At 30.7% G+C, this 18306-nt stretch overlaps 1 protein-coding gene and 2 non-coding genes across 4 annotated transcripts; all 3 read left to right on the top strand.

Annotated features, from left to right (window-relative positions):
* The first annotated feature begins 548 nt into the window (after positions 1 to 548).
* On the top strand, positions 549 to 9383 carry LOC130810176 (protein LAZ1 homolog 1). 2 transcript variants are annotated; one of them, XR_009040998.1, is made up of 10 exons: positions 549 to 740; positions 1974 to 2424; positions 2664 to 2720; positions 4874 to 4982; positions 6332 to 6516; positions 6782 to 6870; positions 7205 to 7460; positions 7935 to 8180; positions 8276 to 8636; positions 8706 to 9380. XR_009040998.1 is itself a non-coding variant. In XM_057676138.1 (9 exons), exons 2-9 carry the CDS (start codon positions 2209 to 2211, stop codon positions 8555 to 8557), a joined length of 1440 nt encoding a protein of 479 aa, XP_057532121.1. In that variant the 5' UTR covers positions 549 to 740; positions 1974 to 2208; the 3' UTR covers positions 8558 to 9383. The 2 variants fall into 2 exon arrangements, 1 of the variants encoding a protein (XP_057532121.1); XM_057676138.1 differs by having other exon boundaries at positions 8276 to 9383.
* Positions 9384 to 10381: 998 nt separating this feature from the next.
* On the top strand, positions 10382 to 10468 carry LOC130811977 (small nucleolar RNA Z221/R21b). Its single transcript, XR_009041587.1, has one exon. It is a non-coding gene; the product is annotated as a small nucleolar RNA Z221/R21b (small nucleolar RNA).
* A 404-nt stretch (positions 10469 to 10872) lies between these two features.
* Positions 10873 to 10961, top strand: LOC130811989 (small nucleolar RNA snoR109). The gene has a single exon (XR_009041597.1). It is a non-coding gene; the product is annotated as a small nucleolar RNA snoR109 (small nucleolar RNA).
* Positions 10962 to 18306: the final 7345 nt, after the last annotated feature.

The raw sequence follows: 18306 nt of genomic DNA, 5'->3' as shown, positions 1-18306 counted from the left end.
TCAAAAGTTCAAAATACTAAATAACTTCAAAGTTTAAAGTGAGCACACTAAACTAAATTTAAAAACTTCAATAAATTGGTTAGTAATATAATTTAAAATTCAAGTAATTTTTTTTGGTTTTCTACTAAATAACAAATACAAACCAAAAACTAAAATTATTCCAATCCAAACAAAATAGAAAAAAAAAAAAACCGAACTAAATTAATTTGATTTGTTTTTTGCTAAACAGCTTGCACCTCTTATAATCAAAAAGTTAATGTTATCAATTGGTCAAAAAACCAATTAAATCAATCGACAATTAACAACCAACATTCAATCGCTAAACAACTTGTATACATTAATCAAAAATAAAAATACGTTAATACATTTTTTTTAATTTTATATTTTATTATATATAAATTTATAAATATTATTTTCCATTTGTCATTTTTCGCATGGAAATATTTTCACAATTTTGTCATTTTCATGAAGACTCGTAGGTAGAAGTTGAGGCTATTAGATGAATACAAAAAGTTGAATTGAGACCCATAAATAGTTCGATGTCCAATTGCCCAAGCAACTCTTATTTTCATACACGTCTTTTCCTTCTTTACTTACCCGACTTTCCTTCATATTAACGACTAAATCCTTTCTTGGTTCCTTCGTAAACTCCTTTCTCTTTTCTCTTCTCCCCATTCTGGATCCAACCCTTTTCTTGTCAACTCATTTTCTTCCAACCCAATAAGTTTCGGATTACCCAGGTTCGAATTCAAACTTTTTTGTTCATTTTTGATTTGTAAATTCATTGATTTTCTTATATTGCTACCTTTGTTATTGTCAAATTTATGCATTTTTGTTCTTGTTTTGGTGGTTTTATTTTTTTTTTTTTGTATTTGAATGACTATTGTGATTTGTGGGTTATATGAATGGGATTTGTTTTGTTGAAATGAGGTGGGTTTTTTGTGTGGGTAAGTTTGGGATTGTGGGTTGTTTGTGGTAGTTGAAGATTGGGACTTGGGTTAAGTAAGGACTGTAAACCTAATTTGAGTTAGATTTCTATTTTGGGTTATTGAAGTTAAAGAGTGTCCTTTATTCCATTTGTGTGTATTCTGATTATGAACTTAGTTTGGCTTTTTTTTCTTGTAAAAAATTTAGGTGCTGGGTAGTTGAGATGATAGTAGTCATGATCTTTAAGTAAAAACTTCAATAATATGCCATTACTCCAATGCCAAATGTTGACAGGGTTGGTGGTTGGATGTCTGCATTCTTACCTTGAGGTTGTTTTCGATTTGACCGACCCCAATCATCATTTGCAATTTCATATAGATAAGAAGAGGAAATGATTGATCTCTAAGTAACAATGTAGAAATTTAAATGAAAATTAGGGCTTACAATTTAGGATAGTAAAACACTATGGAACTATGCTACATATACAAGATACTCATATCCTACATGGGTACATGTTCTGGTGTGGACTCCATTATTTAAAGAAATATTCTTTTTTCGAGTCTAGGATGATGTACCCTAGTGTGTGACACTTGTTCGAGTGGCAGGTATCTTTGATGGGTATGTGAGGAAAAATGAAGAGGCCTATTAACTGCTTTGGAATGACATTAGTTGCTTGCTGGCTGCTTAAACAGGGGAGGGAAGTTGTGTGACTAGTACAAAATTATTTAGCTTTCAAGAGAACTTCATTTAGTAGAGGCTGCTTTGGGTTTTCAGTGTTCTAGGTGCATAGGTGTGTTTAATCATGTCTGGTCTGGAATTTTAACCATGCCATGAATCATGGATCACAATCCATTTGTTTACTTCTCTGATTTAGTTCGGTTTTGAGCTCTATGATTTTATATCTATGCATTGTAACTTTTTTGCCCATTGCGATGTGACACTTGTTGCTTATAAAATTGGCTGCTTGTTGCCATCTTGTAATTACCACCAAGTGGATATGTGGCTTTGATTTAATTGCTGATCCTATTGCTGAATTTTGTTGTTAGGTTTCCTGTTTACTAGTGGCTTTGTGAACTTTCAGCTTGGGTCTTGTAGTGGTCCTGATTCGGAACACATATCTGCCTTACGTACCCGAAAGCTAATTTTAGAGCATTATGTCGACTTTGCATTTAAAAATTATCCATGTGTGTTGCGGCACATAGTAACACTTGCTGTTGATCACATTGAGCTTGAGAACATCTTTAATCGAAGCAGAATTGAATTGATTTTACTGTCTTTGGAATGGGATGGATGTGGGCGGTTTACATTTTCATCCTTCTTTTAAAGGCGAGGGAGTCTGTTGGTAGCTCTGGTAAAGAATGGTTTCTTGAAATGGCTAGCAGTTCATCATCTTTACACAACTGGAGTATCACTACTGCAAGCATATTTGTGATTACTGCTCTAATATTGTCAATGTATCTTATCTTCGAGCACTTAGCTGCGTACAATCAGCCAGAGGTTCGTTCGTGTTCATCCTTGGGTAGTTTGAGTTTTAGTCTTGGAATTCTTATGTTATTTTTTTTGGTCATGTTATATTATATTCTGATGTGTGGCTGAAAACTTCAACAGTATTCACATGTTTAATGTGGTAGAAAAAAAGAAGAAATGCACATAAGAATATTGCTCGTTTAATAGTTTCTATTATGCTGACCTTGGCTCTAATTTATCCCTCTTTACTTCATTTGACTGAATTTCAGGAGCAGAAATTTTTAATAGGGCTCATACTAATGGTTCCTGTTTATGCTTTAGAATCGGTAAGATATTCTTGATCTGGTATTGCTTCATCCTTTTGCATGCTAATTTGTTAAATGTACTAATATACGCTAAAAAGGCCTCCTTAATGCCTTTCACTTTTTGACTTATGGGTTTTAGTTTGATTTTGATCTTGGGCTATTGATATATTTGAATGTGTTAGGTTTTCGAATGAATCATCAAACTCCTCACCCCTTTGACTAAGATTCTTTGGCAATTAAGAGACACATTAAGTGTTGTGATTTTTTGGGGAACAAATGATGTGATTAATCTTAAAAGAATGATTTGTCTTGGAAATCTAAAAGCTAAAATGTCGTTTGTAATCATAAGTTGTAACAAAGAGAGCACCAATTTGATTCCCAAGTCCTTTTCTGGGAAATGGAGAACTAATGTTTATTGCAAAATTGGAATATAAAAGTAAAGTACCCATCAGCTTGTAGGTGCTTCTTGTTTAATTAACTAGTTTACTACCTTATTCGTATAAATAACTAAACTAAGAACATAGTGAAAATTAGCTAGGTAATCAAAAATGTCGATCTTATTAATGCTTTCCCTGTCTAGTGGTAAATAGCTTCTAGTTATTATAGAAAATTCATATTTATTACATGGGTATGCTTGTTTAAATTTGACCCTGGGCTAGAATCATTTGTTGGCATTGAGTAATGTTGTATAGGTATTATTTTCATTTGCATGAATAAGAGCAGCATTGAGAAATATAATAGACCACATGAAGCCTCCAAAAAAAGGTGGAACTAGATTAAATTCTTAAAATAATAAAGTCCAAAGTATTTAGAAGTCAAGCCATGACTCACTCATCTACAACTTTTCTCAAGAATCCCTCTACTTTGGGACAAATCTAAGATTATGATCGTCATTTAAGCCAAAAGCTTCAAAAACCTTGAATATTCATGGTGTAGTAGTGGTATAGTGGTAGTATTGAACTGGTCAATACAAGAAAAAATATGGCGCTTTTTAAAAACCGTGGTAGGCATTGGGTAATGTAAAGTTACATATGGGCTGAAACACGACGTTAGCATTTGTCAGTACTATGCCGCTAAGTTGAAATCATAGTGCAAAAACAAGGCAGCAATATATCGTAATAGCTGGGTTATGAAGGTCTTTTTAATCTACCAAATTTATATTAAGCCATTTCAAAAGTGTGAAAAATTGTGTTTTAAGCCCATTAAGGGATATCTCATAGTCTTAGGCGATGTTTGGTAGTACGAGTCCCCTATTACGCATCATTGTTACTATTATTACTGTTACTGCTCAGTGCGACTATTAAAAGCACAACTCTTGCACTATGGACTTTCAATAATGTTGGTACGAGTTGTAATCAAAAAGATTTAAACCATATCGAAGTAAGACAAAGTATTTAAAATTTCATTTTGGTACAAGGAACCAAGTAGAGATTTAGTAAGGTAGAAAAACAGATATACATTGAAAGGTAAAATTGCAAAGGAGGACACAAGGAAGAGATTGTAAGTTGATTAGATATGATGAAGGAAAATTGTTTCTATTTGTTTTGGCATGTGCGGTGAAGGCTGGAAACAAGCCCCATTGAAAGGTTTGGTTGTATTAGGGAGATTTTAAAAGAGGTTGAGGGAGAAAACAATCATTTGGATGGCAAGAGAAAGTAAGGTTGTGAAAGATTTAATCCTATAAGTCCATATGACAAGAGATACAAATGTATTGAGGGATGAGAATTTACGTGGACAATTAGTGGGACAAGATTATTGGTTTATGTAGCTCATTCCATCATATGGTTTAAAGGGTTTGGCATTGTTATTGCATTTTGATTATAGATATTCTATTATTGCAAATCTTTAATATTGCCTGATTTTGAGTTTCTTATAACCATTTTATATATGTATGATCTATCATTTGATTTCATTATTTGTTTGAATTCCTTCATAGCTTTTTGAATGGTATCTATATCTATATCAAGCTTGGCAAACATTTATTTGCTGTTCTTTACATTGCTAATTTTCTCTTTGGTGTGTATCTAAGTTCTTTTCTCCATTGTTCATGGGTTAATTTTTGGCCAATTATAGATGACTGCTGATTTTTGTGGTAATTATAAAGTTCCATTTGCTGATTTTCAGAGCTGTGATGGCTGATCGCCGGGTTGTTTTCATGTGTTTCTTAAATACAGTTTTTGTCGCTGTTGGATTCAAAAGCTGCTTTTAACTGTGAAGTGATACGCGACTGCTATGAAGCATTTGCATTGTACTGCTTTGAGAGATATCTGATTGCTTGTTTAGGTATTTGCACAATTGTTATCTTTAACCGACCAAGTTTTCTTCAAATTTAGCTTGTTAGTGCTATTAATTCATTTCCGGCTTGAGATATTCCTAGTTGAAGTTAGTAAGTTACTGTAAATCCTCTGTATGAGTAAAAGTTACTTTATTAATTTTGTTGTTTGGTTTTAGGTAGAATTGACCAAATATTCGAAATGTATGGATGAAATTAAAAAAGTTAAATGTGTGCACGAGAATTAAAGAGAGTGTGAGGTTATAGCCAAAATTATACAACTTCATACAAATTTATATGAAAATTGTAAATTTGGGTTGGCATTTTGAATCGCTTTTATTTGATGTGTTGACCCACAGTCTTGTATAGTAAATTTTTTTATTTTTTTTATCTTGATCCAAAACATCAATTCTGATTCTAAGACAAGAAATGGGAAATTTTGTCATACTAAATCTTTATGTTTTCGTTGGAATCAAGATAATTGTGTTGGGTTCCACTTCGACAAGGATTTTAGGCTGATTCTTAGCAGCACGAATGCAAACCGATATCAACTTGATTTTTTTCCTTCTTTTATATTGTAAATGTTAAATGTTGATCAATTCTAATTTTTAGTTGGCGTTCTTTTTTTTTTTTTTTTTTTCCAGTCTGTTTTCTTATTTTGGTTTCCCTTTGAGGAAAGATGCCCCGAAAAGTGGTTGGGCAAGCGGGTTTCAAGACATGTTTTCTTAAGCTGGGTCTTTCTTGGTTAGGTCATTTTTGATTTCACCGGGTTTGAGTCGGCCTTACAAGTCATGGGTTTAGTTTTTTTTATCATTAGACTTTATGCATTGTTTTGTTTTTGTATATTTTATCTTATAATAAAATGGACTAATATACCGCTTTTGATGCTTCAAAAAATATATGACTCGAAGTCTCAATTTTTTTAAAAAAGATTAGAAATATAGTGAGTTTCGACAAAAATGAAGATGTGGTGGAACTGAAAAATTGACAAAATAAAAAAGGTTCCCACTTATTTTATGTTTTCGGGTCAGATGTCTGGATTACGAACAAAAATTTCCAGGTTATGACCCACTAAATTTGGTCGCGTTTCGGGTTAATTTCGAGTCGGATAAAAAATGGTTGTGCCGTGTATTGTGGGCCACATGTAACTTCTGCAACGGCAATGTATTTTCTAATTTAAGCTCTAACAACCTAAAAGAAACCTGTTGATTACTATGTTCATCATATTGGGTTTTTTTTTTATTTATACTTATAATGCTCTCAATACTGAGGTACCTGTATGTATTTGCGGCCCTTATAAATCCGAATATAAGGAGTACAATATAGTTAATGGGTTCTAATGAAATTTCATTTTTTTCAGGCGGAGAGGAGAAGACTATTGAATATATGGAAAGTCAAAGTGTGATAAATTCTGAGGCACCCCTTTTGGAAGAAGCTTATAGTTATGGTGTTGTAGAGCATCCATTCCCTCTAAATTACTTCATGAGGGAGTGGTATCTTGGGAAAGATTTCTATCAAGCTGTGAAAATCGGCATAGTTCAATATGTAAGTACATTATTTAGGGAAAAATACTAAATTTATTTTTTAACTTCAGCTCCTTTGTTTTTATATTACATGAAAAGAAAGCCCAATTTCTTTTGTCTGCAAATTATTATTTGCATCTTAAAATGGTATTAAAACTTTGTGGATTTTACATGTATTAGATGTCAGGTAAGTGTTACGCTATTTTTAGCATTTTTTGTCTATGGTCTTCAATGAGTTTTATTGGCATGTTGGAATATGAAATTTGACTGTGTTATTCACTTGTCAGATGATACTGAAGTTGATATGTGCACTTATAGCAATCCTTTTGGAAGCTTGTGGCGTGTATGGGGAAGGGAAGTTCCAGTGGAATTATGGGTAAGATTTGCTGTCTTGTTTCGAGTTTCTTCAGGACTGGAGCTTTCTTGTCCTCAGCCCTTGTTTCGAGTTACATTCCGTTCTCTTTCTACTTTACTCTCTATGATATGGTACTGAAAATTTTATGTTTTCTTTTAAAACCTAGTATGTATTTGTGCAAATTTCGTTTTTTAATTTATTTCAAGCCATTGATTTGGCAATTAGATCTATATGACCTGCTGGCTTTACCGAATAAGAGAATTGATGAGGTAACTTATATGTGCTTTGCTTTCAGGGATTTGAGTGTTATGGCTTTTTCATGTGCTTGATTACGGTTCCTGAAATGTTTTTGCAGATATCCCTATTTGGCAGCTGTTCTTAACTTCAGTCAGACGTGGGCTTTATATTGCCTTGTTCAATTCTATTCAGTCACCAAAGAAAAGCTCGAGCCAATCAAACCGTTGGCCAAATTTCTTACTTTCAAGTCAATAGTATTTTTGACTTGGTGGCAAGGAATCGCTGTTGCCTTTCTTTTCTCTATAGGAGCCTTCAGGGGTTCCTTGGCTCAGGAATTGAAGACGCGTATTCAGGACTATATAATATGTATTGAGGTTAGCCATTTAATTCTTTTCTAAAGCTTATTAGACTTATTTATTAGTGCTTGTATATTGGTTTGATGAACTTTGGGCTTCTTTATTGCTTGTGAACTTATTATTGGATGATGACATTTTGGACTATTTGCTAAAGAGCTACACTTGCGAAAGACTGTCTCTCAGTGAGACAACCTCAAAATAAGGAGCCCACATGTTAATAATTGTATTAGTTCGGTTAAACCTATGGGTAGATAGCATCTCACGGTGAGATTGTCTCACACAAGAATTTGCGTAGAGAGTACCTTCATGTAGCTCTTTACGAGTTTGTCTAGGTAAATCACGGTTATTTGTCTAACTTGATAAATCACCCTTAGGTGGCATGATTTGATAGGGGAGAAATTTTGGGATTATATTTTATCTTTTCATATTTTATTTATTTTCTTTGTCTTTTTGTGGTGATTTGCAAATCACCGTGATTGACTATTGTGACAGATGGGGGTTGCTGCTGTCGTTCATCTTTATGTCTTTCCTGCTGTACCTTACAAACTTGGAGAAAGGTGTGTTAGAAATGTTGCAGTGATGGATGACTACGCTGCTCTAGGTTCCGAACCAGACCCAGAAGAGGTTAGAGACGGTACCAGAATTACAAAGATGCGCTTGTCTCGGCATGATGAGAAAGAAAAGAGGTTAAATTTTCCACAATCCGTTCGTGATGTAGTAGTCGGTAGTGGAGAAATTGTGAGTTCAAAAACTTGGGCATTTTGCTCTTCATCATTTTATTTTGTGCGTCTAATGACCATCCGAAGATAACCCATCTCTCTTGAACCGTGTAGATGGTGGATGACATGAAGTTCACCGTTTCCCACGTGGTTGAACCCGTTGAACGAGGATTTGCGAAAATTAACAAAACCTTCCAAGAGATATCGGAAAACGTAAGAAAAATAGAGCTGAAGAAGAGCTCTAAAGATGATAGTCTGATACCATTAAATTCATGGTCGAAAGATTTCTTAGATTTCCACGATGATCTACCTGAAGGAAGTGTTAGTGACAGCGGTTTGGCTTGGAGATCGAGACAACATGGAAAATATAAACCCTCGTCTTCCCAATATCAATAACCCACCAACTACTCCGAAAATGCTGATATTTACGTTACTCTATTTAGCAATGAGGATCGAAAACCCGCATATTCCACAGGTGTGTTTTACCATCGTTTTTTTTTTTTTTTTCGTTGTTCCTAACCGAGACCCTTTGTGATGTTCACAGGTTGGAAGCGAGAGCTAATTTGATACAGTAGAATTGCAAAATGATTTACTTTGAACAACAAGCGGTTAGATGTTTTAGCTTATTTAACTTGTACATATACAAAAATCCCGTCAATTTGGATGCATATGTCTCCTTGTTAATGAGAAACAAATTTTGATAGTGGATCGTTACATGGGGAAACTCGAACCTGAAAACGCGTTTGCAACTTTGCGTAACTTATATGTATGTAGTTGTAGCTGAGCTGAGTTCTCTTCGAAATTTTCGGGTTTTTAATGCCTGTATTGTTAATATGGGCAAAATTTTGCTGCAAATGCATATTTACTGGGCAGGGTACTAATCAGACGGGACCTTGTAAAGGCAGTGTGCTTGTACGATTGCTCATAGTTTCAACTTTCAAGTGACTATGGGCCAGAGGTTAGACTTGTGTATGATCCCACAAGTAACTACTCGTGAAAGCCGCAGATAGCGACTTCCATGTAAGAGACTTAATTCGACAGTTATCTAATCTTGTATAATTGTACTCGATTTTAATTTAACTTAAAAGATGAATTTACAATGATGTAACAAGGAAAAACTATAACAATCAACAAATACATGATTTGTAATACCTTTGGCATTAATCAGTACCAGTATTAATGTCTAAGAGACTTGTGAATAATTAATCATATTATATATTTAGTTAATTGTTATAATTTTTATATATAATAAAGTAATTTGATTTTTTAAAGTGTAATTCAGTTTAATTTGGTTTTATAAAAATCTGATACAAATCTAGATTGAATAATCAAAAATCAAATTTAACTAGTTTTGATTTGACTCTGTATCAAACCATAAGCAAAAACAAAAGTTACATTACATATTCAAACATGTATTCACTACTCACGAATAAAATATTAAAAACCCTTTTCCTATTTACTTGTAGAGTTCCCATAGACCTCTCACCTCTATTATAAAATTCTTTGGTATTTTTGAAATTTAAGTAAAATAAACTTAAAACACAAATTTTTAACTAACACAAATGATAACAATTCTAAATTGAGCTAATAACTCAACTCAATTAATTAAAACATTGGCTAGTCTTGTAAGTGATGTCTTTTGGTGAGACGACATCAAAACAAAAAACTCATATTTATTTTGCATTAGTTTGACAATTTAACCTATATATATAAGACACGTCACACAAAGAGACTCTCATACAATAATTTTTGTTAAAACATCAACTTTTGTACTTAAAATACTTAGTTTTAACTGTTTAATGTTTTACATGTAATTTTAAATGGTAAAATTAAAAATTTAAATATTAATTTTTTTATAGTTTCGGCTTCTTAATGAACATATCTTATTGTTAGACGGTCATACTAATTCACACTTAAACCAAGCATATTAGTAGGGCACATTGATCAAGTCAAAAGAATATTATTGGGCTATTTTTTCATAACCTAATTTCAAAACATAAGTAGGCCCAAATTTAACATCTTCAAAATCCAAGATCTGACGGCACATTTGGCACAAAATTAGGGTTTTTCACACCCCTAACCCACCCTTATATTCTGAAAACCGTTCATTGGTAAATCCTAATACTCATTCTCACAATCTTTCTCGTTCAATCTCTTCACGTCTTAAAATTATTTTCTGTGTTCATGATTTTTTTAAATGTAATGTAGATGATTTAATTGGAGCTGTGATGAGATCAAAGATTGTCATGCACCACTCTGATTTGCTGTGCTGATAAACTTTCTTTTACCCATTTATTCTCTGAGCTCTTGCTTTTTTTTCAAAATTAATAAATCTTTATTAGAGTAATTCATAGAAAGGGAGTTCAAATGATGCGATCCTTATGGATCGAACCATGATGCGGACCGTATTAAGCGTAAATGCTTTTGTGGATGATATTTTGGTCTCTGATGGCTTCCTCATTTCTATATTTTTTAAAATCAATTTCTAGGGTTTTATATTCGATTGATTTGTTTACTTCTATGTCCAAAATTCAAAAAAATCAAACCAAGAGATCAGGTAATTGAATGATTTGATTATGTTATTATTTTTTCATTGTATATCAAATAAATTAGGGTTTAAAATCAATTTCTAGGGTTTAATTGAATTCGCTGCATGTACCAAGAGAAGAGTAAAATTAATACTCTTAAAAAACTCTTGAATTTGCCAAAAATGGTTGTAGCAATAGAAATTTTATAGAAGCTAACTGGCCGGTTGTTGTTAATTCAGTCAACAATTATGCTTACCGAGCTTCTTACAATATTAATTTATTTTAAAAAAATAAGAATAATTGAGAAGGGAGAGAAGAGGAGATGGCTTAAATGAAAGTCATTTTTAGAGGCCCTTCTCGTCACATTTATTTTGACACTTTCCAGGCATTGTCGCTTTGATTTCCCAGCTGCTGTGCGTCAATAAGTGCCTACATTTTACAAAAATATTTTAATCTCTAATTTAATAAATTATCCAATACTTTATTCAATTATAATTATAACTATAATTAAAAAAATGCAGGTTATTTTGAATCTTGATTAGGTTATAATTTTATGTCTTTCATCTTTACTGGACTTGTATTGTAGATTTTGTGAGTGGGATGATGATATGATGAATTAAAATTATTGAAATTTATAATATACTATTAATAAAATTTATATTCAGATAATTTAAAGAAGATTATGAATGAATATTAGCATATACAAAATTGAATTTATAGGGTTTGGCATCATGGACTCTTATTTTGAACTAATTAATTGAAATGATAATTGGTATTATCGACTTATTTGATGATATTATTAAACATATGATATTAAATAATTGTAATTTGAAATAAGAGATATGGTGAGATATGGGTCGTTTTGTCTAAGATCCCTATAAGGATTAAGGAGTGACGTTGCCAATTGGTTAGCCATTTACAAGGAAGGAGTATGAGACTTTAGTAACACATTTCATAATTATATCAATCCTATGATTAGGGAAATCCTTCTTGGACATCACACAAGCAAAAAAATCTCATTTCATTTCGTTATATGCTTTACTCATGTCAATCTTAAGAGCTATAGTACGAGTCTTCTTTGCTTGGTTATATATCGTCATTATTATATTCAGTGTATTCGGTTTATATGATAAACTATGAATTATGATTAAGGTTTAGGGAGAAAAGGGCACTGATAACTCATACTCATAAAGAAAAATACGGCCATAAAAAATCCACAGATAAATCATGAATCAAAAGCGTGGATATTCTTCATTAAAGTGAAAAACCTTAGCTACAATCAAGACATGGCTAGATATAAGTCTTTCACAAAGGCATTATGATTATCATCATTGACCATCGGGAGAATACATTTAAGTCCGTTAGACAAGACTTTACAAATAAATTTGTAGGATAAGATATTGAGATGCCTGTGATTAGTACTGCTCAAGTGGTTGGGGCCAACCCGCCTAAATGGTTCAAGCCAAAAACATTGTTGTTGCTTTGTGAACTTGCTGGCTCTTAGGGGATTTTGCCTGAGGGGCTCGGACCATTTAGCAAAAGTGACTCAAGCCACTATAAGTCTGTAAGAATCGCTTGTTACTATAATGACTCACAGTCTAAAAATCACCGACATAATAGATCCATGTATGTGACAAAAGGTGGTCACGGATGTAAACCAGCCTTAGACTTAACTCTAATTTTATTTGGGTCTAATTTTTCAAGAATAATGATTCTGATTTTGGATGATGGGATCTAAGTCCAAAAATATTAATAGGTTTAAGCCTAGTCTTTTTGGAGATCCAATAGTTTGGGTTTGGATCCATTACAATTAATCATCAATTACATATTTTTTTTAAAAAAATTCATCCATCAAATTAAAATAATGGTTATTTGTAAGGTTAATAAATCATCCTATTCATATGAAAGAAAGTCTTAGTAAATAACGGTTATTTTAATTTATCTTTTTTGATTTTGTTTATTTTAATATTATTCTTTTTGTCCTTTTGTGATGTTAGTAAATCACCCTTATGTGATAGGATGTCATAGGGTGAGAGTTTTGTTATTTTAATTTATGTTTTTTGATTTTGTTTATTTTAATATTATTCTTTTTGTCCTTTTATAATGATTTATAAATCACGGTTATTAATTAGAAATTTTTACGCATGTAAATATGTTAGTTGCCCAAAAGCACATCTAGAAATTTTTTTTGATAGAGCCTAATAACCAAGAATCCAAGATATTTAAAACAAATGTAAATTTCTTATTACAAATTCAACTATGGAAAAGAAAATCAATTTTGTCAAACAATAAGGTAATAGATGACTAGATGAGAATAGAATTCAATATTTTGCTTGGAGAATTTGATAATTACTTCTAATAAGATAAGACTTTATAAATTTTTTTAAAATAACAAATAATTTTTAAAAAATTAACTTTTTAACATAATTAAATTAGTAACTTTTTTAAAAAAATTATCATCAAGAATCTCAAACACAAAATCTAGAATTAAGCGTTATACTCCATATTTCATTGTTGTATGGATAAAGATAAACATGTAACAAAATCCTAATAATTGAAATAAAATATTTCAAAAATGGACAAAAATGATAAACAATACTGTGTAATTGACAGAACCATGTGTATGTGTCCTAATTCCTATGGCTAAATGTGTGTCTATTAATGAGACATTTATTTATTTAATATATAATATGTACTATTTTTATACATACAAATATTAATTTGATTATTATACAAATGATCATACTTAGCTGCTTCTTCTTCTTCATTGATAAGATTCTTGGTTAGATCTACAAAGCCACTTAATATTATTTCATGTAATTAAGATTAATGGCAAGAAACATTGTATCTTGTCAAATTCATAATTCCCCTCTTTTTTATTTTGCATTATTTAGATGAAAATCAAAAAGTTTTGTCGTATTATTAAAATTTAAAATAATGTAAAATTAATGGAACAAACATATAACAATATTATCTATAAACTAACCTTACAATTGGCGACAATTCGATCATATTTCCAAAAACAAGATTAATTAGAAGAAACATTGTATCTTGTCAAATTCAGAATTTCTGTTTTATTCATTTTGCATTATTTAGCTAAAAAATCGAATATTTTTTCATCGTATTATAATTCGAAATGATGCAAAATGAGCGAAATGGACTTGTAATGATATTATCTATATACTTACCTTACAATTGGCGAGAACTTGATTATGTTTTCAATTTTCCAAACAAGATTAATTGGAAGAAACATTGTATCTTGTCAAATTCAGAACTTCCGTCTCATTTATTTTGTATCATTTAGCTGAAAACTAAAATTTTTTTGTCATATTATAATTTGAAATGATGTAAAATGAGTGAAATAGACTTTGTAACGATGTTATCTATAAACTCACCTTACAATTGCCGACAAGTTAAACATGTTTCCAATTTTCCAAACAAGAAATGAAACAGTACAGCAGATTCTCAACATATTAAGAAGATGGAAAAACAAAGATCGAAAACAGGGTTGCCACTAACTAGACGAAAGTCAACTTCCAACCTTCATTATTAGAGCCTGCTTTGCATCTGTGATTCCTCTTATAGTTGAAGTTTTGTTTTTTTTATAATTGGAGTATTAAATATTTTGAGATTTTAACTATCAGTTTAAATTGACGAGACTTTTATAGCTTAAGTCTATAGACATCTTGTTGTCTTGTTTTACACTCTTTATGTTAAGAAAATAATTCAACTAATAGCATTAATTCTATTTTTTGGATAATTTTCTACTAATTTGAGTTTAATCTATATATTTTAATTCGTTTTTAATTTCATCTTTTAATTTATTTTTTCTTTATTTATTACCAAGTATCCAATTTTTTAAAAAAATAATATAATATTTCTCTTTGTTAATTGTCCATTGCAACATAGTATTAGTATGCTAAAATGATTTATATTCACTTCGTTTTATTAGGTTTTTCGATTTGAATATAATTTAACTTTTAATGACTTTTAATCAACTAGTCAGTTAAATAGCTAAAAATCTGCTTATAAATGATTTTCAAATAAATTGAAAATTTTAACTTTAAGTTAAAAAAAAATAATTTGACAACTTATTTCATTAAATTTTAGCTTTTTGGCTCATTTAAACTTTTATAATTGTGATATAAAGTCTAAAAAAGTCAATCTTACCAAGTGATCAACCAAATCAATAAAACCAATCAAGAGTCAACCACAAATTGTCAAACATTCATTTAACATTCAACCTAACTAGAAAGTAAACCAATCAAAGAATAGCATGGAACTAAAATTATTTTGGTAGAAGTTAATCATTGACTTTGTTTGACAAGTCTAATTAGGGATTTTTTTGCTTAAAATAGATGATGAATATTCTTATAAAATAGGAGAAAAGATTTTACAAGATCGAATAGCAAACACTTCTATTTAGCTAGGCTATTAGCCTATTACCAATTCATGATTCCATATAATCAAAGTCAAACAAGACAACATACTTCACACATTTGGAGACTTTAATTTGACAAATATTTTTTTAAATTTTGCTTTTAGGGCAGGGTATTAAAAAAAAAGGAAAAATAGAAATTGAATTTCGAATCTTACCTAAAAAAGTATATTTATTCTAATTATTATAAAATTTAATTTCAGTATAAGAATGCACCAAGATAACCTCTAATCTATAAAAAAGTCATTTTGCATAAAAAAATAAAAACGAAAATATAAAATTGAATTATAAAAACTTTAAAAAAAAAAGGAGAAAGAGAAATCAAGTAAGTTTATTTTTTTGATTTTAACTTTTAAATTTTAATATTTTTGATTTTTAATTTTATTATTTTTTATATAGCAAGTAATCTATAAAAAGCAGTGATCATTTGGACAACAATGTTTTTGGGTAATTGACCTTAAAATTAAAATTATTCATATGTAATCAAAAGTTGAAATTATTATAATCTTATAGAAAAATCAATAAAATATTAGATTATTTTAGGTAATTTTTTCCTTTTAAAAATTAATTAGTAGTCTATGCTTTAGTAAGCACCATGCCACCAAACCAATCCCTCATGAGTTACGTGAGAAGTGTTAATATTCAAGTACTAGTACATTGTAAAATGGAGTATTGTTTTCGTTAAGTTGTCAATAAATGGGAATCTAAGTACACTTAAAAATATTTTTTTAGGTAAGTTGTCAATGAACTATTTAATTATATCATGTATATCATCAAATAGTTTTAACTAATAATTTCTTTAAGATTATCGTTTAAAATGATAATTGAAACACCATGATATGTTCTATACTCTTTATATATTTTGGACTAGTTTTTACTAGTTTTGCTTATAGTTTGGTTATTGAGTTGATTTAATTACATTTTCAAACATTGACCATTTTCAAGTTAGTTTGATCACAATACTGCTTGGGATGGTGATGAAGCAAACAATGAGATAAAACTTTCCACTCTTACGTTGTTAGTATGGAATGTGATATGAATGATCTTGTGTTTATAAAATATGAGAAAATAAAAAATACAGGCAAAGAATTTGTGAAGTTTTTAATTTGGTTGAATCTTGTGATTGAAAAAGTAAGTAGAACTTGAACGTAAACTTTTTCTATAGAGATAAATGCGTCATTAATTACATGCTTTTTCTAAGAGATAAATGCTAACCATCTCTAATATGTGCCTTGTAAAATCCTAGGACACATTAAAGCATGTGAACGAGGGCATATAGTGCTCGAACGTGGACACCATCTAAAATATTACCGAGAACATATTGCCTCACAAATCAAGTATTTCTCAAACGACACTAAGCTTGTTCAAACGAACGCACTACTGCTCAAACGAACTCTAAAATGATTCAAATGTTCGTAGCATTAGAAAACTTTCTCAACGTACTTTAAATATTCAACATAATAAGATGTTTTTTTTTTTTTTTTTAAAAATCGATTGATGATATTGTATATATAAGTAGTTCTAGATTCCCTTTTGGGTTTTTTAAAATGATAATTGGTCAAAAGGATCACAACTAAGTCCCCATGCCAAATTAATTCAAGTGGGAAAAAAATTATATGATCACATCACTAAATTTCAATTTCTATAAAGGTCAAATCTAAGGTCCTTATCAACGGTCTACTTATATTAAAATAAAAATACTCTAATTAACATCCCCAGTAAGCACTAATTTTAACCATATTTTAATCAATCAAAGTTGTAAAATAACTTCACAAGAAAAGGGGAACATGTAATTAAATAATTAGTTGTTAATCAATACACATCTATCCCACTTAATTTGTATCATTTTTCATTTTAGCTCGTTTTATGAATTTGCTTCGTTTTTATTTTTAGATATAATCATATCAATTTTACTTTATATGTTTTCTCGCTTATTTCTAAATACTTAAATATTTAAATGTATTTTACTTAATTTTTTAAATTTTCGTATTAAAAGAAAATGGGTCAAAATGGCCAGAACAGAGGAACTGGTATAGATTACAAATCTTGTGCTTATCATAGAATATGCTTTAACCGACAGTTGTAATTAGATTCTGTTATTATTACTATTAAATAGTTAACCTTACTTATCTGGTACAACCGTGATGGAAGTTTTATACTATAGAATTGTAATTATGCATGTAATTAAGATAGAGTAGAGCTAGGGGGATAATAAAGTATGTCAATTATCAAAAGTTTAAGTATAAGTTTGAATTTCTTATATAACACTAACTGTCTGTTTAGTAATTGGTATCAAATAGCGAGATGGTAAAAGATTGTTGGTGTAATTTTAGTAGAAATATCTCTTGACAAGTTTAATGTTCATGCTTATTTTGTAACACCCTTGAATTTCCGACCCCTTAACGAAATCAAAACCGTAAAGGATGGGAGGAAATTCGGGTGTTACATAAAAGAAAAGGAAAAGAATATGGATAAATGTTAAATATTAACTTTAAAAAAGTGAGTGGGAATTTCGGCAGTATCTCTTCTAAAAATTGAACATGTGGTAAAGCAATTAGCACAATAAAAACATTAAACATAATCTAAGGCATCATTGCCTTTAAAATCTCACACCACGGTGGAATGATTCGTCGCCGGCTTCTCAAATCAACATGCCAAACATGGATCGTGGTTCCAGTGTCGACGCTTGCGTTTTAAAATGACTTAATTCCTTCAAACCATACAGAGTTATAAACTACGCAGCGGAAATACAAATATACAAGGGAGGACACGAGGCCTCATAACAGAACATATACAACCAAAGTTTACAAAAGATAACAAGAGTTACAAAATTGAAAGATAACGGTATGACACAGGTTATGCTTCGCCCTCATCACTCTCCCCCAATGCAATGCAATGCAAAAGAAGCTCCAAAGTTAGAAAGAATTATAATCAAAACACGACAAGTAACTTTAGCAACCATCGACGATAAGTTGACATTATGCTCTTGGCTTACTAACATTATGCATTATGACTTCCATACAACCTAATAAGGGTATTTGTAATTCACAACAATCAAAGCACAACAATTAGCAACTATTATTCCCAATTTAACAACCAAAATCACTTCCATAATCAACTACAATCATCACCATTACTAATTATCACAACAACAATCAATCGACTAAGTTTCAAAACAA

This window comes from Amaranthus tricolor, chromosome 4 (assembly GCF_026212465.1).
Source record: "Amaranthus tricolor cultivar Red isolate AtriRed21 chromosome 4, ASM2621246v1, whole genome shotgun sequence".
Lineage (NCBI taxonomy): Eukaryota > Viridiplantae > Streptophyta > Magnoliopsida > Caryophyllales > Amaranthaceae > Amaranthus > Amaranthus tricolor.
The sequence above is the reverse complement of the archived record's forward strand: the minus strand, read 5'-3'. Positions and strand labels throughout refer to the sequence as shown.

What these genes read in the sequence shown, in the direction of transcription:
- LOC130810176 (XM_057676138.1), top strand. Translation starts at nt 2,209, where the DNA reads ATGGGATGGATGTGGGCGGTTTACATTTTCATCCTTCTTTTAAAGGCG. An exon ending in ATATCTGATTGCTTGTTTAG is followed by an intron (nt 4,983 to 6,331) that starts GTATTTGCACAA and finishes CATTTTTTTCAG; the next exon opens with GCGGAGAGGAGAAGACTATT. An exon ending in AAGTTCCAGTGGAATTATGG is followed by an intron (nt 6,871 to 7,204) that starts GTAAGATTTGCT and finishes ATGTTTTTGCAG; the next exon opens with ATATCCCTATTTGGCAGCTG.